The sequence below is a fragment of the Cupressus sempervirens genome, chromosome 8 (assembly GCF_028749045.1).
Source record: "Cupressus sempervirens isolate cs-2001-9-10 chromosome 8, ASM2874904v1, whole genome shotgun sequence".
Taxonomy (NCBI): domain Eukaryota; kingdom Viridiplantae; phylum Streptophyta; class Pinopsida; order Cupressales; family Cupressaceae; genus Cupressus; species Cupressus sempervirens.
Genome location: NC_143125.1, coordinates 388,799,990 through 388,823,578, shown reverse-complemented (window position 1 = coordinate 388,823,578; position 23,589 = coordinate 388,799,990). Strand labels below are relative to the sequence as shown.

The 23,589-nt window shown below is 35.3% G+C and overlaps 1 protein-coding gene across 2 annotated transcripts; it reads left to right on the top strand.

Moving 5' to 3' along the window:
* Positions 1–6,653: 6,653 nt before the first annotated feature.
* Positions 6,654–23,192, top strand: LOC149542920 (kinesin-like protein KIN-10A). 2 transcript variants are annotated; one of them, XM_089797833.1, is made up of 6 exons: positions 6,654–7,336; positions 7,865–8,020; positions 8,104–8,211; positions 19,639–19,749; positions 20,019–22,109; positions 22,348–23,192. In XM_089797833.1, the coding sequence occupies exons 1-6, from the start codon at positions 6,794–6,796 to the stop codon at positions 22,630–22,632; spliced, it is 3,294 nt and encodes a 1,097-aa protein (XP_089653959.1). In that variant the 5' UTR covers positions 6,654–6,793; the 3' UTR covers positions 22,633–23,192. The 2 variants fall into 2 exon arrangements, with proteins under 2 accessions (XP_089653959.1, XP_089653960.1); XM_089797834.1 differs by having other exon boundaries at positions 20,019–22,071; positions 22,348–22,421.
* The last annotated feature ends 397 nt before the right edge of the window (positions 23,193–23,589 follow it).

The window sequence follows — 23,589 nt, the reverse complement described above, 5'->3', positions numbered from 1 at the left end:
AATTAATGTGCACAACATAAGAGAATGTCTGTCTCTTAAAAAATAGAGAAGGGGAATTTGAATTTAGAAGCTAATAAAGGTATAAATCCCTAAGACAAATACTCAAGATATGCAAGAATGTTTGTATGTTAAAGAGTTATAGCTGAAATGAATTGGCTTCAAGAGGGTGATAGCGGTACAAAATACTTCTTTAACCTTATTAGAGCCAAAAGCAAAAGCTAACTTATAGAGTCTATCTAGATTGATGATAGTGACTCTTATGATCTAAAGGTGGTTAAAAATGATTTTTTATGAGTATTATTTCCAACTCTTTTCTTTTGAACATGGTATTGAGAACCAAGAAGCACTTAATAAATGTCTCAAGTTGATCCCAAAGAATTTTTTTGCTAATGATATTGTTAGACTGGAGAAACATAATCTCCTTAGAAGAAATTAAAAATGCCATTAACTCTTTGGAAAATGACAAATATCCTAGTTTAGATGGATTACCTACTGAATTTTATAAATTGAATATTGATTAGATAGGTGAGAAATTATTCTGTCCTATATGAATATTCTTATGATCAAGGTTCTTTTAGAGTTAAAATCAATATAGGAGTAATAGAACTTGTACCTAAATCAAGAGATAAGACCTTGGTTAAATATTGTAGACTAATTTCATTTTTTAACATTCCATATAAGATTATTGCCAAAGCCTTAGCAAATAAGGATTACAAATTTATTCAAAAAATTCATTTTTGTTACTTAGCCAAGGTTCATCAAAGGCATGTATATTCTAGAAAACCTAACTACATGTTGGGAAGCAATGCACTGGGCTAAGGAAGATGAACAAATGGTTGCTATAGTGCTTCTACACTTTGAAAAAGCATATGATAGAATAGAGTGGCCTTTCATAATTGGTATGTTGCAAAATTTTGGCTTTCCTAAGTACTTTTGAAAATGAATCCAAGTCCTTTTCCAAACCCCTCCATTGTTATTGATATTAATGTCAATCTGTCTAGTCCCACCCCATTTCTCCTTCCATGTTTTTTTTATTGTTGTTGGTGAATTATTTTATGTTCTTAGATCCACTAAGTTGGGTCCTCCCTGTAAAGGTCATGCTCTTCCTAATGGTGATGACCTCATTAATCCCCAACTTATTGATGAAACCTCTTTATTCTTAGAATTAGTAGAATGTAACTTTTCTAATGCCCTTGGGATACTTAAATTGTTTTGCATGGCTTCAGGTGCTGAGGTAGCTCCTCATAAATCTCTAGTACTTGGGTGGTATGAAATTGCTCCTGATTGGCTTCTCTCACATGGTTGGCAATGGAAAGGAGCTAAAATCATTGTAATATACCTAGGTATTTCATTTTCTATTAAACCTTATACTAAAGACATATGGCCATAGTTGGAGGGTAAAATTGTGGTTGGGTTTAACTGTTATTTTGATTGAGATTTGGCTTTGTTTGATTGCCCGAATTACTCCTATCAATTATCAATATGGGGTCATAGACTAATGAAATATATTGTGGCAGTTTGTTAAAGGAATGAAGGTAACAGGTTAAGTGGGGATGAAATGCATGTTATGAAAAAGAGTAAATCCTAGGTTCTACTTCTAATTTGTCTAAGTGCATCACACTTAAAATCTTTAGTTCTAATTCCACCAATTATCAATACAATGAATGAAATCACAAATTAAATCTCAAGAAGACAATGATGAATCTATTTGCAAATAAAATCACAAATCTATTTAATGAAATCATAAATCTATTCATGGTTGAAAATGTAAACAAAATCACACACCCAATCTTGTAGATAAAATCACATTTCTACTATAGGGATACACTTCATTGTAAACATCATCACTCCCAAATATATTTAAGCTTCTATTTTAGATATTATTAAACTACATGTAAAGTATCCACAATTAAATCACATTTATCACATGACATACCTAATTTCCTCAGAAGATGTTATTGAATAATGACAAAGGGAAAAAACTTCAATTTCAAGGAATGTTGTAGATGGGTGAAGAGCGACATGAAGATGGTCTACGAGAGGAGTTTCATGGTGCTATGATGAAGGATGGGGAGTTTTGACATGAGGTTTGTGAGTCTTCAATAGAAAGTATAGGTTTGTGATAGGAAGTGTGGATTTATAATAGGGGATAATAGGCTATGGTAGCTTGTGAATGGAATACAACAGAGGTTTTGAATGCAATGAATGAAGGGAGGTCTAAAATCAGGGGCTTAATAATTGAAATATCAAAGAAGTGATCCTTTAAAACTTGAATAATAAGTATCCACAATTAAATCACATTTATCACATGACATACCTAATTCCCTTTAAAACTTGAATAATAAGTATAAACTACACAAGTCTTCTAATCTGATTGCATAGAAAGCATTTAATTCACAAAGAGGAACATATTATCATTAACCACTCATAAACATACACTCTACAAAAGATACATCACACAACTTATCTAAATTAAATCAAAACGATCTCACTCAGGTTCCAATAGGGGACTCTTCCTATGGTTCTCAAGTTGAATGGAAGGTAATAAATCATACTACTTTAATCCATGTATAAACATCAAAATCCATGGGAAAATGATTTAACCTGTTGAACACTTCGTATATTATATATCACATATTTCTCAGTATTACACACACACGAAATAAGAGAACACTATGTTATGGTCGTTTAGCCTATAAATATACAACATAATCTTTAATTTGGTCACAGGCCCTAAGAAATTCAAATCTTAAAATAATTTTCCTAAATAAGATAGAGAAAAAAACAAGTATCATCTTTATTCAATCAACTAATCTAGCATGTGTAGTTGATCCCATGGCCATTTGATCATCCTTCTCCTCACATGTGGTTATTGTAGTAAAACCAATATGAATGCATCATTTATTTAAGTGATTGATCACTTAGGAATTATTCTTTTATCTTTAAAGGTGCGCTAAGTATATCTTATTTTACTATCAATTAATTGACAAAAAGGGACTTAGGACTAGGAAATTAAGGTAGATCAAAGGAAAAGGTTATTTGAAAACATGACATATTTGGCACCCAACATTTCCCCCCAACTTAAGGACTTTGCATGTCCTCATGTAGATAACAAATACAAACAAGGTGGAGGTTCATATGTGTTTAAAATATCTTTTCATGGGAACCTCTAGACGGATATCTGTCATTGCTTCATATTTTTTGTTCCTCTATAATTGTTCTTGCAATTGTGCCTTAAGTTGTTGATTTTCCAGTTGTAATTTGGTAATGGCCTGAAGCAGGCCACCAAAGGAAATAATAGAGGACTTATCTAGAGTTACAATTGTTTTGGATTCTGGATTAGTAACAAGGGCATTGAAAGTATTAGTATCATTGGGGTTTGTAGCTCTCTTTTGAGGTGATTCAAGAAGGGCACCAAAATTTGGCAACACTTTTTCTTAAATAATGCCAGTATTTTGCATTATTTCTTGGCCATAAGAACTTTCCATTTTCTCATTGAATTGTTCCCCTTTTGGAAGATGATCAAGAGGATTAATGGAGCTAATTTCACCACTGGGAAGTTCTTTAGTTCCCTCTTCTCCTTCTTTATTAGGAGTAAGGGTTCCTTTATCTTCATAAACTTTTTCAATGTTGGGTTGTAGGGTTTCATTCTACTAGATAGCTTCGATATCTACATCCTGTTCTGGTCCACAATCCCCTTCTATGTTAGAATGTGTTGATTATGATTTTCTTAATTAGTGAATAATGTTTGGTACTTATATTTTTCAATGTATTCATGAGGGATGTTCTCTATGTCACTCTATAATTTGTGTTGCTTCTTTTTGTTTCTTTTATGGCTTCAGAGTTCTTTGTCCATTTTTTAGAGTTGCTATTGGCCAACACTTGTACTTCATCCTCCGTAACAACATGAATGATGGTAGCAATCTTATCTAGGGGGCTAGAGGACCTTTTTAGGGTTTTGTCTTAAAAAAATGTATTAGGTTTCTGTCATAGGCTAGGAAAACCAACAAGGCTTTCTTTTAGTGTTTTGGGATTTACTAATAGGGCTTGATTTTAACCTTTTCGTTGTCATGGATTATCCTTCAAGGATTTCAATTTTATTAGGTTGGGGTTCTCCAATTTCTAGGTTAGAATTCACAAAAGTGATCTAGTAAAGTTGGGCTTTGAAGATTTAATGCATTGTATGATAAGAAGCTCAATTAGGTCATGATGAGTCAGGGAATTAGAATGACCTTCAAAAAAGTTACTATATAAATGTAGTAATGAATAATGTAGGTAATATGGAAGGTCTATAAGTTTGCCAAACTATAAATGCAACATGATCCAAAAGTGATGGGTATGTAAATAATTAAACCAACCCTACCATGCAACATATTGAATAATTTTTTTAGCTACCTTAGAGGATGGTGGTGGATAACATTTGTGCTAAACACCTTGCACTTGGACCATTTTGACTAATTCATTGCATGGGATAAAATTCTTATGGTTTCTCTTGAGGTGAGTGACCCTTATGTTGGCAGTTAAAAAGAATAATTCTCCTATTTGGGGCAAGTCCATCACCACGATAACTGTTTATATTATTACTGGGAATATCAAGCTGTGGATAGTGACACTATCCTTTTGAAACCCTTGAGAAAAATTCATAACTATTGTCTCATCATAAATGTTTAATTTATTAAAATACCTAAGCTCATAACATTTATGGTCACCTCCCATGGTGAGTTACAATAAGAGTGTTGATGACAAAAAAATTGTTTACACATGTTGCAAGGCTGAGATGGATTTAAAAAAAAAAACAATTCACATTCACAAATAATAACAGGTGGAAAATAGAAAATCAATGGAAAACAAGAATTATGGCTTGACATGGTGAATGTTGAGGTATTTATGAATAAATCACATATGCCAACCAAACACTTCATAAACTAAAGTGGCTCATAGCCCCCCAACTTTAGCAATGAAAAATCCTAGCTTTGCCAAATTAAGTGATAGAAAATTATAAGAAATATAAAACTCAACAAAAAAGAAGGAAATGAGTAATTCTTGTAATCATGAAAGGATTGGGAAATGATCACAGTCAAACAACATATAGAGTCATGTTACAGGTCGTGGAAAGATCAAGAGATGCTAATATAGCATAATGAAGTTGGACAACATGAGTGAGAAGGAATAACATAAAGAGCCAAAAAGATGTGCTACACATGCGAAAGATAACCCTTCATGGAGTATAGAGAAAGATTAATGAAGCAACAAGAATTCCAAAAATAGGGCCAAGTAAAAAGAGAGGTTACAGGAACAAAGAAGACCTCTTTTTGCACTATGCAAAGTGACGCGACCCAATTTTGAGATTTGAGTATTTCATTTTTATTAATTTTTTCATTATTATTTTTAATAATATTTTGATAATGACATTAGGCAATTGATAGCTCAATTTTCAACCAAATGCCTCCTGGTTGTGTTGGAACCCCAATTTTTATAGCTAGGGATTAGTACAATTATTAGCCACTAGAAAACCAATTTCTAGGCAATAGTTGACCAACAATGCTAGAAAATTGGTTTTCATTATTGGATCTTTTATTGTATTTTTTTTTGATGACATAAAACATTGCAAAAATTAGCATTGCACCTTGTGAAACTCTACCATAAGCCAAATCTTGCCACCTCAACCATTAAAAAAAAACCAAATATAGGACTAAAACAATCATAAGATAACTTCATCTAGAAACTTCAGAATAAGTTGTAAAGCTAGACACATGATCTTTGTGATGCCTAGACCACACCATAAGGATCGCATAAGAAAACGAGCCAACTGAGATGATGACCACATTAAACAAAATGAAACTGTCCCACTAACAACAAACAAACAAACTGAAAGAATTTTTTTTAATAGATGATGCAAGGTTACCAACGACCTAGGGATGCTCCTACATCACTTCCATATTTATTCCTATAAATTTATTTATTCTTATGCACGTGTTATCCACTAAGATCTAGCTTGTTCCTAATTCTAAGATTAGGCTAGGATCATAAAGGCATTCTCCAATTATACATTTTATCCTTTCTAAATTCAAATGTGACCAACATTACACATTTTTCCTTTCTACATAACGTTGACTAGACATAGGTTTGTGTGATACATTGTTGTGCACTTGCATTTAAAGACATTCAATCATCTAAGGAGTTAATTCTAATTACATTCACTTTACATACTTCAATTAGTACAATATAATCTTTTTAGTTTTACAGACTTACTCTAAGATATGCACATATACATAAAGCTATATTTGATTACTTGAAGACATATATGAAATTTTATTTTAAAAGAAATAATTACTTTTATTATTTGTACATATTATAAAGTCAATCTAATTAAACCTACATCTTATACCATAATATCAACATCAAAAAATCCCCACCTTCAATCTAAAAATACCAAAAATTAGAAAAATAAGAAAAAATCGATGACCAAAAGCTTAAACAATATCGTGTGGATACATCTAATTCCCGACCTTCAGTCTATAAATACCAAACACGAGAAAAAATCGATGACCAAAAGCTCAAACAATATTGTGTGGGCACCTCTAATTTACACGTATACAATGTCGAATCGATACCCTCACAAAACGCAAACGCAGTGCTTATTGAGGCCCCAACCGCGCCGAATTTTGGGAGCATGAATCTTTTGACTGCGCAACGGCTAGTTATTTAAAATTGGGAGAGATGAAAAAAATCCCTCTTTATAGGGAAGGAAGTGGTAGCCGTATGAAAATCTATTGTAAAGAAAGTGAGAAATATGGCACCGTCTCCTTTGGGGCGGAATGTAAATGGCATGAGGAGTCCCATTGGTAGATCTCGTTTGGCAGGTACAGAGCACCCCATTGAAGTGGTGGGACGGATCCGTCAATGTCCTGCAAAAGATAGGGCGATTCAAGTGCTGCAGGGGGACGGGGAGGGGGAGGGGGACGGGCGATTCAATTGCATGCGGGTGAGAACGGATTTGGGTTACAGGGATTTCAGATTTGATGGGATTTCTGACGCCCAGAGCGATGCGCTCTCTACATTTTACAAGAAATTTGTGCAAGCAAGGGTTGACAGTGTAAAGGCAGGTGGGAAATGCACTGTTATGATGTACGGGCCTACTGGTTCGGGAAAGAGCCATACCATGTTTGGCTGCTCTGCCGAGCCCGGAATCGTTTACAGGGCTTTCGACAGCATATTAGGTGGAGATGAACGCGACGAGAAGGCAAAACAGGTCAATGTATCTGTCTTGGAGATATACAATGAAGAGATTTATGATCTGCTTGCCACTAATGCCTCTAAGATAAATGGATGCAGGGTATGACTCATTTCTATTTTCTTTTCTCTTTCTTTTTCATAAGTAAATGTAGGATTGCAGCGTCACACCCTGTATGGATTGAATCGAGGACTTCATCGTGGTAATGGTCCTATTTCACAAGAATGTTCTTCAGTTTGGGCCCAAATTGAATGCTTTGGGATTCACTTCATAACTATGAATGAGCATTGTGGTTACTATTTTCTTTTCTTTTATCATAATTTTCCTGCGAAAATACTTGAGAGTTCTAGTCCAAATTGCATGCTTTGGGATTCACTCAATGACAGCGGATGGCTATTGTGATTCCCCTTTTCATGTTTTTATCATGAATTTGGAAGGCCAATGCGTATCCATCCAAATAGGATGCTTAGACATTTACTTTATTAACTTTTAACTTGTGCTCATTCGATTCTTTATATTGCTAGTATACCCTACATTACGAAAACAAGGCAGTGGATTGCCAGCGTTTAAGGTGCTTTCCACACATGACAGAGGGGTTTTGTGTTGGTTTGGTCGGCTTGTTGGTTGCAGGCAAGGCTAGAAGTAATGGGCAGAAAGGTGAAAAATGCAGTCTTCATCTCTGGTTGCAATGCTGTAAAGATTGCAAATGAGGTCGCCAAAGTAGAGAAAAGAAGGGTTGTCAAGAACACGCTTTACAATGATAGAAGCTCTAGAAGCCACTGTTTGGTGCGTAGCTATTCTTGGAAGTGGGTGTTGTTTGTATTGAGCACACTCTAATTGGTCCATCTAATGCTTGGTTGTGTGTTCAGATAACTTTGGATGTACCTGCAGTGGGAGGGAGATTGATGCTAGTAGACATGGCTGGATCTGAGAATATTGATCAATCTGGCTTTGTTGGGTTTGAGGCAAAACTTCAGGTATTCCTTTCCACATCACCGTCATTCATTGTGCACACCATTTCTCTGTTTAAGGTCAAAAGCATATCACACACAAAAACTGAATGAGCGTTACTACTCAGAAATATTCAAAACACAATATGAGAGTTACATTTCCTCTTAAATTCCTGTCGTCATTTGGTGAACACCTTAAATTCATATATCTTGAGTTAATAATTGCAGATTTTATAGATAAAACTATGTTATCCGATTCCTATTCTGAAGTCTAGATCCTGGTTCTAGTACTGGTTCCGCTTGGATTCTGCTTGAATTCTGGACAGGAATCTAGATCCCTGTGGATTCCCCAGCAAACCCATAGGGAATCCAGATTCCCATCCAGAACCTTGCCTGAATCTGGTATCTTAGATCAATATCATAGCATTAAATAAAAAGAGCATAACCGTAGATGAGAAAGAGGATACTTGGAATTTGCTTTATATTCATTATAATATTAGCAATTGAAGGGTGTAGTATCTCAATAGTACAAATACTGTAAACACCCTTGCTATTGGTATTATTTTAAATCAGATCTGACTATTTTATCTCCTCGTGTCAAATCTTCTTAACAGTTGGATATATATGTCAAATCTTACCAAGAAATGGCTTGCATATTTACTTACAGGATGCCAATGAAATCAGATAAACTGATACATAATTGTATATCCAAACATGCAACATAAAGAAACATATATCTTGCCGTCATAGATTGATATTCTGCAACAAATAACTTTTTTAGAAACTCCTGCAATAAACTATTTAAAACTTAAAGCAAACAATGCCAACAGGTATAACCAAACAATACGGTTTTAGAGAAACTTCACCCAACTTATTACATTTTAAAGTTTTTTTTGTGATGATGAGATAACTAATTTAAAAATGGGATAACAATGATGAACAACCACTGGGTTGTTATCAGACAATGCACAATTCTGGTAATATGGCTTTTGATTTTATGAGAATCACACTTCTAACTTCTTATTATTATATGTTTGAACATTGAAGTTTTGAATCAATGTTTGAACTGAAATCTGGCCCAAATTTTTTTTGTCGAATCCCCAAACCAAAGTCCGAACCCAAATCTGAACCAAGACCGGCCACTTAGAGATAAAATGCATATACTTTTATTGATTACTAATGTTCGGTATCACTTTTCTTCAGCAATCATCAAGAAAATATTAATGTTTTAAGGTTTTGAATCACTCTTTCTGGCAAACATCAGGATAAGTTTATTAGTTTCTAAGGTTTTGATCACTGTTCTTGATCAATAACAAATATATCTTATGATTAGATTGCAGAAATGTTTATATATATAATAAAACCAATTATATATAAATTGTACATGATCTTGTGTTTCCCCAGCATGAAAGATAACAAGAATATTATTTGGTTATCATTTGAATTCATTATCAATTTTACAACTGAATCTGACCTAGGATACAATTCTCATAACTATTTAGGTTGTTAAGTAGGAGATTATTTCCACAAGTCAAATTATGATATTGCTATCAGGATTTAACTGTGTAGTTTTTGAGTCAAACTCATTGACCCATGTATCATGAGTAGTGATTCAACAAGAATCCATCTCTCATGAGAATAAATGAAACACTTAGCACTCATTGGATCTAGGTGATGCTCACGAAGGTGAAGCACTAGGACATGCTCACAGAGGTGAAGCCACCAGGATTTCCCGAGAGGTCACCCATCTTAGTACTACTCCAGCTTGAGTGCGCTTAACTACGGAGTTTCCTCCATGGTTAAACCTACTCTGCTTGCAACCCCATTTGCAAAACCTTCACCAAGTGTTGTGCCTTATGAACCATCAATTGATAAGTAGGAGATAATTTCCACGGCAAGTTAACTTATGATATTGCTATCAGGATTTAATTGTGTAGTTTTTTGAATGATTCATTAGGCACAACATTGGTGAAGGTTTTGCAAATCCGGTTACAAGCATAGTGGGTTTAACCATGGAGGAAACTCTGTAGTTAAGCTTGCTCCAACTGGAGTAGTACTGGAATGGGTGCACCACCTCCCGTGAAGTCCCAGTGCTTCACCTCTATGAGCATCACCTAGATCTAATGAGTGCTAAGTGTTTCATCCAATAAGTTTGACTCAAAAACTACATGGTTAAATCCTGATAGCAATATCATAACTTGACTTGCTGTGGAAATTATCTCCTACTTATCAATTGATGAGCTTAAGGGGCTTTCTAATGAATGGTTCATAAGGCACAACACTTGGTGGAGGTTTTGCAAATGGGGTTGCAAGAAGATTGGGTTTAACCATGGAGGAAACTCCTTAGTTAAGTGCACTCAAGCTGTAGTAGTACTAGGATGGGTGACCTCTCAGAAAGTCTTGATGCTTCACCTTTGTGAGCATCACCTAGATCCAATGAGTGCTAAGTGTTTCATTTATTCTCATGAGAGGTGGATTTGTATTGAATCACTACTCATGATACATGGGTGAATGAGTTTGACTCAAAAACTACATAGTTAAATTCTGATAACAATATCATAATTTGACTTGCTGTAGAAGTTATCTCCTTCTTATCAATTGATGAGCTCAAGGGGCTTTCTAATTAATGGCTCATAAGGCACAACACTTGGTGAAGGTTTTGCAAATGGGGTTGCAAGCAGAGTGAGTTTAATGATGGAGGAAACTCCGTAGCTAAGTGTGCTCAAGTTGGAGTAGTACTGGGATGGGTGACCCTCCGGGAAGTCCCGGTGCTTCACCTTTGTGAGCACACCTAGATCCAATGAGTGCTAAGTGTTTCATTTATTCTCATGAGAGATGGATTCATGTTGAATCACTACTCATGATACATGCGCCAATGAGTTGGACTCAAAAACTACACAGTTAAATCCTGATAGCAATATCATTATTTAGGTTGTTGTAATGCTTTTATATTAACTACTTGTGTGATGCAACTAGGAATGACCCTAGGCATGTGAGTCCTCTATTGAAGTTGAGTTGTTAATTACTACAGCTATGTTATCAATTGGTACAATACTCCCAATTTTTGTTTGCATAGATCTACTCATCTTGTTGGTTTTACAACAAAATCCTGTTGCAGAAGCACAAGTTTTCTAATGTAAACATTTCATTAGAAAAACCAAAGGATTTGATTCCATGCAATTGTTGACACCATTTAAAATAGAAGATTATTTGATTTATACAACAGTTTGAAATAAAGGGTTAACTAATTTAGATATTAATTTTAAACAGCTTTTGCATAACGCTACTCAGAGTGACATAAATTTCAAGAAATCATACTTACTGATCTGGTAAGCATGTAAAGATGAACAGATGAAGCCTTGAGTCTAGACCTTGGTCTGGTAAGCATGTAAAGATGAACAGATGAGGAAGCCTCGAGTCTAGACCTTCATTATGTTAAAATATGTTTTAAAGTTTAAACTCAAACAACATGGAAAAAACACCACTTTAAAATGTGGTTAAAAACAACAGTTAGGAAGGAAGAAAAGGATGCTGGCAGCTTCCAGAATGCTACAAGACCCTTCTGAAAAGAATGGCTGCATAAAAAGAAACACAATGCAGCTTTGCCAAAAAATGGAGCTTTTCTTACAAAAAGAAAAGTACAAAGAACTGGCTGCAGCTGTGTGGAGTTTAGAATCCAATATCTTTTAACAAATTCATATAATAATAGAAGTTAACAACTGTCAAATGGTGGAAAAAGTAATCAAAGTGGCTTTACAAGGAATAAATGCATGTTACACCGTGTAAACAAAAAAGTTGAAAAAAATTGACAATAATTAGAGTGAGCCATGGAGTAAATTTATCTTAAAAATCTGATGCAACATGAATCAAGCATTAAAACCTTCAATTCTCCCTTTAATGCTTAATATGCAAAAATTCTTCATGTGTCTTCATTTAGAACTAAAATCTTGAAACTACTTTGGTATGAATATCAACTAGCTGATCACTAGTTTTGCAAAATCTCAATTCAACCTGTTCTTCTGCCACAAGATTTCTAACAAAATGACAGCAGATATCAAAATGCTTGGTTAGACAATGGAAGATATGATTTTTAGTGATAGCAACTAGCTGATCACTAGTTTTGCAAAATCTCAATTCAACCTGTTCTTCTGCCACAAGATTTCTAACAAAATGACAGCAGATATCAAAATGCTTGGTTAGACAATGGAAGATATGATTTTTAGTGATAGCAATTGTTGGGTTAGTATCTCACTGTATAGTTGGTGTTTTTTTGCCTTAGATCTGCCAGAGTTCTCCTCAACCATATTGTTTGATAGGATAGTGAAGTGCAGCAATAATCAACTTTTTCTGATTACAAAGATATTGATGATTGTTTCTCAAGTCAAGAAATGACACTTCAATCAAAATTAAACACATAACCTCAACTACTTTTTCTATGATCAACATATCTTGCTCAATCACTATGTGCATGTCCATTTAAACCAAAATCATAATTGTAGATTAAATGAAAACTAACTATACCATGAACACAAATCAAAATCCTTTTCTAAAATGAGTTTTACTTGGATTTTGATAAACCTTAGAAACAAAGTAATAGCAGGCATGATATCTGGTCAAAAAACTATAAGATACATAAGATTGCCAAAGCAAATTCCTATGAAATGTTGCATTAACCTTTTCTGAGCCATCATCCTTTATTAATTTCTCATTCATGTTTATCGGTGAGTTCATGGATTTACAATTTTTCATTCTAAGTCCATCAAGTAGATCATTAACATATTTTCCAGTGAAATGAAAATGTCATTATTCAAATGCCTTACCTCTATCCCAAGGAGATAGCACATCAATCCCAAATCTATTATCCAAAATTCATTCTTCATAGGATTTTCGAAATCATCCATTATCACTTTACTTTTTCCTATGTTAATCAAATCAACATACATATTATAGACAAATTATGAGTAAATTACAAGGCCTTATTCACATATAGTGCGCACACACTTTCACTCCTTTTTGAAACCATTCTTCTAAAAATTGCTATCTATCTTACTACATGCTCTTGGTGCCTACTTAAGTATGTAAAGTGCATTTTTACAACTTGTAAACTTGTTTTTTCTTACCTGAAATTTATAAGATGGTTGCTCCACAAGGAGTTCTTCATTCAAACAACCATTGAAAGAAGCCAATATAACATCAAATTGATTAACATTTCACTTGTATTGTGCTACCAATATGGGACTTTCTTATGGTGTCTAATCTATAACATTGCACCTATTAAGAGTGAGAGCTAGAAGGAGTGGAGGTGAGGGAGAGATGGCTTTTTTAATTGTAACCATAGTTCTTTGACACTCTAGGAATCTCCAAGTCTTGGTGAGTTCCAAGTCAAGTGACCTTGGCCATGTCTTAGGGGCTTAGGACTCTCTGGAAAGTTGGCCTAGGCAAGACTCCCTAGAAACCTAATTTTTTCCGAGTCCTGAGTTGAGTAAGCCTTGCCAAGTCCACACTAAGTTTGAGTCTAGGAACTATGATTACAACACATCAAGAATATTCTTTTAGATATCAAGAGTTCCTGAAAATAGAACAAACTTTCAATAACCAAAACCAATATGATGCTAGCCATCTAGCAAATGGTTAGCGAGATCAGAGAATAGTGCCTCTTGCAGAGTTTGGGCGCCCGCCACTAAGCACAAATTGAGGCCTTCGAAACCACACAAATCTACATGATGGATGCCACATTCCATTTCTGTCACTTTTCTAAAACTTAGGAGTTAGTTAAAATGAGGCTTACAAGTTAGATGTATATTTATGAGTTTTTTGTGAGTACTTAGGATTTGGGTGTAACTAGTGAAAAGTGGGGATGTGTCCCTAGCCTTTGGACCCCAACATTCCTAGGACGAGGGGATGGGGATAGGACATCCACCCACTATCGCCCAAGCACCACCATTCCACCGTCGGGACCTTAGAATAGTTCAGCGTAGTAGTCTCGTCTGTCCCATAGACATTTGCATCTCCCTTGTTAGTAATGTCTTAATTGGATTTCTACACAAAAACATTAAAAAAAATGCATTTTCCACCTTTTGAATTTAAAAACAAATAAAAAAATTGATAAGAAAATTGTGAATCAAGTTGATGTTCCATTGGGTGATGATTAGAGGCCTCCCTTTACTACACTTTGACATTTTGTACTTGTAGTGATATCATGCTACTCATTGTAATCATCTTTATGATGTTTTTGATATAATAGAATTAGTATCCCAATATTCTATTGATATTAAATGTTCATTGTCCAGTGCTGCAACCCCTTGTTGTCCCTTTGACATCCCCAAACATAGGTTCTTTGTCCTCCATCTTGTAAAACCATTCTAATGTCCCCTAGTCCTCAATGGGTGGTGGAACATTGGGTAGAATCCATATACCATTTGTGCTAGGAAATGGGCACACAAATCAAAATCACTTTTTAATTGTTAAAAATATCAATTTTTAATCTACCACAAGTGATGGCTAGAATTTCTTGGGATGGATGGGAGACTCTTTGGAGACCCTTAATATCTCAAGGGCATCTTAGGGTCTCAAGCCATCCCTAGAGTAGGGAACATTTGGAAAACATTCCTTCGTTGAGGGGATTTCCCAAAAACATCCTTGAGTCTTGAATGGAGGTGAAAGGATGAGGGGTGACTTCACCAACAATGTTCTAGAGATGTCATCATTCATGGAAATGTGGGGAATGGGTAGGTGGGTGTGGGGGTTTGGCTCTGTGGAACAATACATTTACTCAAATGATTGTGATGGAATCTGTGACACAAGATTGTGATGGAATCTGTGAAACAAGATTGTGATGGAATCTTTTTCTCTCAAGATGGAGAGAAAAACCTTATCAAGACTTAACATCTTGATCATGATGGATTTTTTCTCACAAGGAGATTGAGTTAAATGAAACAAATTAGAATCAAGGGAAACCCAACCACAATAGAATCACTATAAAGGAAGATAATAAACACATAGAAAGAAGACACGTGTCACAATCCCATTTCCTTGTACAAAAAAATCTTAAGAGGAAAAGATATGTGGAGCTTAAAAAGAATTGGACAATAGGATTTTAACACTTGCCATCTATCCAATCAACACTTAGATTTATTAGAAAAAAGCAAATAATGGGTAAAGAGTGATGGAGAAAAATAACTCATTGACATTCTTTTGGCTATCATATAAATCTGGAACTCTTAGAGAAACAAAATAAGACAAGAAGCAGATTGGTGATTCCTCTGCAAAGGCTTCTCGCGGCAATGGATTAACCTAATTAATAATTGCATCTCAACGCTGAAAATCTCTATTCTTATCAATGGAGAGGGATACTTCAACTCATCCAAAGGAATCAGACAAGGGGATCCAATCTCACCCTTTCTCTTCATCATTATGGTAGAAACCTTTGGTAGGGCTATTAAAAAGGTCCAAGCAGAAAATAAGATCAATGGAGTAGCTGTTACAGAAGAGGTCAGAAATATCACACACCAACAATTAGCCGACGATACCATAACAGTAGGAATTAGTACTCTAGAGGAAGCTAGAAAGTACAAAGAAACCATAGCAACCTATATGAGAGCATCAGGACAAAAGGTAAATGAGGAAAAATCAGAAATATTCTTTTTAAACATCAAAACAGGTATGGAAAATATCATTTGACAAACAATGGGACATAGGAAGGGTAAATTTCCTTGTAAGTATCTAGGAATCTAAATAGAGAAAGGGCCTAGGAATTGAAAAACATGGGAACCTATTTTAGATAAACTCGAAAAGAAAACTAATAATTGGAAAACTAGATGGCTCACCAAGGTAGGTTGAGTAACTAAGATCAAATCTGTATTATCAGCAATACCTTCTCATCACATTTCACGTCTCCCATTACCTAAAGGTATTAAACACAAAATAGACAAAAAAACTAAGGGATTTCTTCTGGAAATGGATAGAAGAGCAAAAAAAACTAGCATTAATCAAATGGGATAATATATGCAAACCTAAGAATCAAGGAGGGTTAGGAATTAAAAACATCAACTGGCAGAATGAAGCCTTCGGAGCCAAACTTATATGAAGAATGTATACGAATAAAGATGATAAATGGGCAAAAATATTATATCATAAATGTCTCAACCCCAATGATCCTATATCTCTTTTTCCCACTATTGATCCCCCGCAAGGGTTGAACACCTGGAACTTCATGCTACACTGCAAACCATTAATAGCCAATTATTTAACTTGGGATATAGGAAGGGGGGATGAAGCATTATTCTGGGAAGGTTCTTGGGAAGGGCTTCCACATCCCAGTTCTGCTTATCTCTCGGATTCCATAAAACTCAAATTGATAAATCAATGGGGAGAATTTGTTAAAGATTATAAATACAGAGAAACAATTAATCAAACAAAAGTATGGAAGTGGAAGACAATGGAAAACACTGACCTTGCGGAACACAAAAGACTTTAGTTTAAGCAATATATTGAGTAAAGACCAGTCAAACACATTGATTGGCGTGATCAATTAATATGGGGGGCTTTGAAGGAAGGAACCTACAAAATTATATTAGGCTATGATCTTATTATTAATTCCCAAAGATGGGAGCAAATTGAAATCCCCCTTACTCTTTGTTGGGATCCTACATGCCTCCCCAAAGCAAAGATTTTTTTGTGGGCAACATCACAAAACAGAATCCTCACAACAGATCGATTCACCAAAATCGGTTTTGAAGGTCCCTCGAGATGTTCTTTATGCAAAAAGGCATTAGATATAGTAGATCACTTCTCTACCAATGCAGCTTTGCTAAATCATGTTGGTATTGGCTATGCAAGAAATTGAATTGGTCTTCAACTCTCCATTTCAACCTCTAGGAGCACCTTACAAGCTGGCCAAAAGATGGACAATCTAAAATTTATAACAACCTTTGAAAAGTTTCACCATCCATCCTCTTATGGGAGATTTGGAAGGAAAGAAACATGAGAACTTTCAACAATGAGGAACTGCAACTTAAATCTTTCCTAAACAAGGTAGAATCTAGCATCACAAAAGTTATTAATAACTACTTGAGACATCACAACATGGAAGGAGTGTTCTTAGAATGGGATGCTCTAATAAAAAAGAATTGGAATAAGCTAATCAACCCTCCTAGGGTTTAAACCAAATTTGACAAACTAGCCCGAGAGAACTGTAAATGGCTACCCTTACCGTTAGGTTGGGCAAAGGTAAATTTTGATGGTGCATCAAGGGGCAACCCAAGTAAAGTTGGTTTCGGATGCTACACCACCAACTCTAAGAAATGGATCCTTAAACGGGCTAAACCACTAGGGAGGATAACTAATAATCTGGCTGAATTGGAAGCACTTTCAGGGGGGCTTCGGTTAAGCTTGGAAGTAGGGATTTCAAAACTAATAATAGGAGACAAATCATTCTTAATGCACTACGAAAAAGAAGCACACCAAATCGGTCACTAAACTCAAAACTCGAAATAGCTCTAAACATGGTGGACAAATTTGAAGAAATAAGGTTTCAGCATATATATAGAGAAGGTAACAATATAGCAGATGCCTTAGCAAATTCCGGAGCTGATGGCCAAAATTTCACTATATTTAATTCTGATGAATCTTCATCTAAACTATAATCGGTTAGAGATGCAACCCCCCAAGGTAGCTCTTACCCAAATCCACCCAACTTCTCTAAATTATGTTGTTTGGCTTATCGGCTGTTATACTTGTTTTCAGCTTGGTACATTCCTTTTTGGCTTTCTGCCTTCTTAGTTCTGTAGATTTAATCCTATATGATACTTTGAATTTAGTAAGATCTCGATTTTATCTCAGATCTAGTGTGGCCTTGGGTCATAATCTGTGACAAATTTTGTCTTCTTCCGGGCCCTAGCGTTGATCACTAGTTTCGAAACTATCCTTAGTTTGCCTCTTCAGTTAATAATGCTGCAACCTGTTCTTGTCTGAACTGCACTATTATATTAAACTGAAATATTTGAAAGTTAAAACCTAGGAACCTTTAGGCTACATGCTCAAGGCTTCTCAGAATCTTCAAATGTGGACAGGTTTATCGGCAGTTTATATTATTCCAATAAAACTCAAACCTAGATTATGCTACCTAAGTAATACACTTCAGAACTACCAGATACTTGGTTGCTTATTTGATCCTTTCCTCACTTTTCTAACTCTTCAAAGCAATCTTATAAAAGAACTGCAATGGTTGCTTCAAAGTGATCAGTAGCCTCATTTTGCCTATTCTGAACTTGCATGAAAAGATTAATGTTCTGGATTTAAGTTATAATTGTGCTTCTATAATTTTTAAGATTTAAATCTAATTGCTGTTGTTCATGGTTTTCTCACTGTTCCTTTTAACAGAAACTCACTTTCAGACTAGGGCTCCTATATGGTTCAGATTACTATGAACTGTTACTACTTAGGTTTATATTCTCAGCACTATATCTTTAACCCTTGACATAAACGTATTCATGGGGCTAAGCAATAACTATTGGAGAAAGAGAAACATATTACACAAACTTATTAAAGAAAGATTAGATTTTTTATTTCACCAACAATTACAATGAGTTTTGAAGTTTATGATAGAAAGAAGGAGGACAGGCACTACCCAACTCTAACAATTGATGGAGTATTACTCTTGAAATTTTTCATAAATGCAGCATGATAAAACATATAATATACATCTCATCATAACTCTATATAAACTGGGGTATGCCCCTTTTAATATGTAAACTTGTATAGGACGTAAATCCCGGGCAAGACTGGAGGTTTTATTCTCCATTCTTTCCTACCAGTGCCCTTTTGAATGGCATACTTTTTAATGTATAAACTTTTGTTATATATATAATCAAATGTTTGGCCTTTTACCAATAAAAAAAAAATAAGACAAGAAGTAATAGGAAACAATAGGAACTGTTAACAAAGATAAAATCGGATATTGTATCAAAATATGCCCTATTTTAGGTCAATATTGGCACAAAATGGTTGCAGAAATTTAGAAGAAATTAAGGCACGCTAGTCACAAAAAAACATGAGGTCACACAAGAAAATCACAAGTGGTAGCACGATTCCATGACACCAAAAATTACACATTCCTTCAAATCTAAATCAGTAACTGATTTACATGAATGTCCAATAGGATTCTCTAAAATGTTTCATGGGGCTTCTCACCCAAGAAAATCAGAAAGTTGTAACACCTTTCCATGGGACAATAATTGCACATTCCTCCAGCTCTAAATTAGTAACTGATTTACATGAATGTCTATAAAAATATAGATGCTATATTTGTAATTTTTAATGGTAGCAAAGACTAGTTTACTAATACCCAAGTTGTAATTCATGCATTATTTAACATTCTTGTTGAACAGACATATTGCATCAGATTACTAAAGTTTCACTGGACTTTGTTTTTACATACTTTTGGTGCAATCTTAGACTGCTAAGATCAATCAAGGGAACATTGCACTCAAGCGAGTTGTTGAGGCCATAGCAAATGGAGATACTCACATTCCATTCAGAGACAGCAGGCTCACGATGCTTCTACAGGTAATTTTTGGATGAACTTTTTGCTTTATGTGATTTTATATTTAAGTTGAAAGCTACAAATTATAATTATAGAATATAATAGTTGATAGTTTGATTATAAGCTATCATAGTTCATAAATCTCATATTGCTCATTTTCCATTCTATGTAGTAGATCGTTACTTGGTTACTGTGTTTTTTTTTCTATTGCAAGCTATATAAAGTGGCAAAATTAATGAAGAATTATGGCTTGTGCTTGCATTTTAACAGATTTTGCTTCTGCTTTGTATAGGATTCATTTGAGGATAATGGAACCAAAATCCTAATGGTTCTTTGTGCTAGTCCTGATCCAAGAGACATACACAAGACTATTGGTACCCTAGAATATGGTGCCAAGGCCAAGTGCATTGTCCGCTGCTCCAGCTCCCCTTTGAAAGAAAAAGTCTTCTCTCAAGGCATTGATTCTACAGTCTTGGGAGCACGCATTGTGGCAATGGATGAGTACATTTCAAAGCTTCAAATTGATAATAAATTGAAGGAGGAGGAAAGAGAAGCAGCCCAAAATGAGCTGCTAAAGAAGGAAGAAGAAGTCATAAAACTTAAAGCAAAACTTCAAGAAATTCAAGAAAAACAGTCACAAAAGCACAAGGAGATAGATTTAAAGGTTGAAGAAAAAGCTAGACTATTAAAACTAGAACTTTTAGGAAAATTTGAAGAGTGTCAGAAATCCACAAATATTTTTGTAGAATGGGGCGAGAGGAAGATGGAGCAAAAAATTTTACAACATGAAGGGGAGGTAGAAATGTTGAGGCATCGTTTGGAGGAAATAGAATCCGAGCTTAAGCACATAAAAAACACTCCTTTATCAAATAACCTCGTAAGGATGGATGCAAGTATACAAAATGAGAAAATACCTGATAACTTTGTGCCAGGGGATTTGGTTTCAACCAGTGTGAGAGTTTTAGAAGGAATGTATTCACAGCAAGTCAAAAATAAATTAATGTCTCCTTCAGAAAAAGTGGATGCTGAAGATATCTCTGGTGATAAAATGAAACCTAACGGTTTAGACTTTGCTAACAAATCAAACAGAAATAAGCCAGACAATTTGAATAGAAACCCCAAATTGGATTCCAGGGATCAATTTGGAGAGATTGTGACAATAGTGGATGACCCAGCATTGTTGTCAGATAATGTTAGTAGTTCATTTTGCCCTCTTGATAAAGATGAAAGAGTTTTAATGCATCAACGGTTCCCTTTCCTGAAGTTGAACTCTACTGATAGCAATAGTATTGGTCACAGTAGTGATGGGATGAAGGAGGATCACACAGAACCAACAAGATTGATGAATACATGTAGGCTCTCTACAGTTTATGAGGAAGAGGAAAGAACTGTTAGAGATGATGAATTTCTAGAAGAGGAGGTTTCTTCCCGCAACAAGAATTTCATCGGATCCATTTTTGTTAAAACACAAACTGTTGGTCATTTTGAGCCCAAGTTACAGCAAGTGAGCTGTTTACCAAATTCCACCAAGTTTCCCCTTGATAACCATGTTGAGAAGAGGGACTCAGGTAGTTTTAATAAACTGGTAAGTTTTGAAGCTGAAACAAAATTAAATTATGGGAATGCAATAACAAGATCATCGGGGGGTTCAGAACATCAGACTGATGAAACCTTATCCAGAAAGTCATGCATTCGAAAAATCAGGGGTTTTGAAGATCAGATTGATGCAACTATATCCAGAAAGACACGCATTCAAAACATCTTTTTACTTTGTGGTAATTCCAGAGAACTTGCTCAGCAAGCAAGTAATACACCTCCCAATAAGCAAGAAATATCAAAAGGAACTAAAGTGGGGCTGGGCTGTAATAGCACCACCTCTTTTGAGGAACCAATTGAAAATCTTAGCCCAGAGGTTGCAGGCTTAGTAACTCCAAGCTGCAAGAGCTCCTCCCCTCAGTATGGTAAGTTGACCTCATGGAGCCCTTCCCTGGAAGGAGCAACTAGACTTGAATTAAGATCACCAAGGTTGTTCGCAACTCGAGAAATTGAGCTGGGGGTGCCAGCTTCAAACATTCTTACTCTCAACGACCAAAATAAAGTACCATTGATAGAAGAAACTTGTTTACAACAAGTGGTTTCAGGGAATTGTCTTAGAGATGACCAGATAAAAAAGCAGAAACAAAGTAAAGAGAATGATGAAACCCAAGTGGAAGAGGATGAAAAGTATGATGTGCATGTGGAGTGGGAAACACCAAATGGAGCCTCAAAAAAGTTGCTTCAAATCATCAAAGTGTCGAAGAGCACAAATTTGACAGAACTGCGAAAGATGATAGAGCCTCACATTGGTGAGAAGAAGCAAGACTTCATCTTTCTTATGCTTGGAGTAAGAATATTCGGCAACATTTTCACTTCCATTTTTGTTTATTGAATTTTATTTATTTCTGTCAACAGTAGGGTATTAGTTATTTCTTACAGTGTACACTAACTTTTACTTGTTAGTCACCTATCTGTTTCTCTTCAAACTTAAAGCTAAACTCGAGTTGTGATAAAACTTAGCCAGATTTATGTTTGGTAAAACATCACTTTTGCAGCTGACATTTCAGGTGATGAAATACTTGCAGGACATAGATGGAGCTCCAGTTTCAAGGGAAAATGAAGCAAACATCCAAATCACAAGCCTTCCAGATTGCCAGAATCAGTTTAACAGCCGTCTTGCATGCTTACGTAAGTGCACTCAGTGCCTAAGGAATCTGCAAGAAATACCTTTGAACTCACTTGCAAATAAACTGCCTCTGCCTTATGTGAAAACATGCAGCATTCAAACTTCTAACTGTAGCCCTGCTACCTCAAACACACCTACGATGACAGGATACAAGTCTCCTCTGTTAAAGGGACTCAGACTGTAGATTGATTAGTATTGTACCATAGTGATTACAAAGGATCCTTCAACTGTTGTGGTATAGATTGTAATCATGTTGTCCTTCCAAGAATGTAGGTACTGCTTACCTGCCAAAATTTGGGGATCAGGTGGTCCTATATTATGCAAGCTTGTTACATTTCTGACATTTATAACTACATAGTTTGTATTTTGTAAGAGAAACTGCAATTCTCTATGAGTAGGTGCACATACCTTGTATTTTCTAAGAGAAACTGCAATTCTCTATGAGTAAGTAGGTGCTATCTATAATTTTTGTAAGGGCTTTGTATGTGCAGTGCAGTATACTGGGGTTAGGGTCCAACTTCTGCCAGTACCAGCATTCCCATAATGAGGGGAGAGCGTATCTGTATCAAGTTTTGTGTGCAAAACTGCACTTGATTTTGTTTCTTCTCGATTCATTGTTTTTTGGAGTGCATTCATATTATATGTTACTCTTTTCTGAGGATCATCTCCAACATATACACTATATTGCATCTTGCAATGCAAGTTTCACAATGAAATTGAATGACAACAGAGCTACTTTGCAAAGATTGACTTGTTAAAGATAAGTGAACTCTACTGAAATGGCCATATATCTTCTAAATATGCTATTAAAAATACTGTAGTTAATAAAGGGGTGATATTTTCCCATGTTTGTAGTCAAATTATCTGATGTATCCGTAGATAAAAGAACATAACTCATATACATGTAAAATTATCTGATAGGCTTCTATTGTGGACTTGTCTTTCCACATTTGGTTGTAAACCTGTCTCAGACCCTCAAATGGATTGCTGGCCATCCGAAAACATCAAAACTTTGCAGGAAACATCTTTGGAAAACTTCATCAAATATTTATCATTGTTAGCGCCGACGGCTTCTCCATGGTGCTTGAAATTGGTGAAAATATTGTTGGCTTTAAAAGGTGGGGTCAGAAAGTTACTGGGG

Coding starts and splice junctions, on each gene's coding strand:
- LOC149542920 (XM_089797833.1), top strand. CDS start 6,794: ATGGCACCGTCTCCTTTGGGGCGGAATGTAAATGGCATGAGGAGTCCC. Junction 8,212..19,638: donor GGTTTGAGGCAAAACTTCAG/GTATTCCTTTCC, acceptor GTGCAATCTTAG/ACTGCTAAGATCAATCAAGG. Junction 19,750..20,018: donor GGCTCACGATGCTTCTACAG/GTAATTTTTGGA, acceptor TGCTTTGTATAG/GATTCATTTGAGGATAATGG.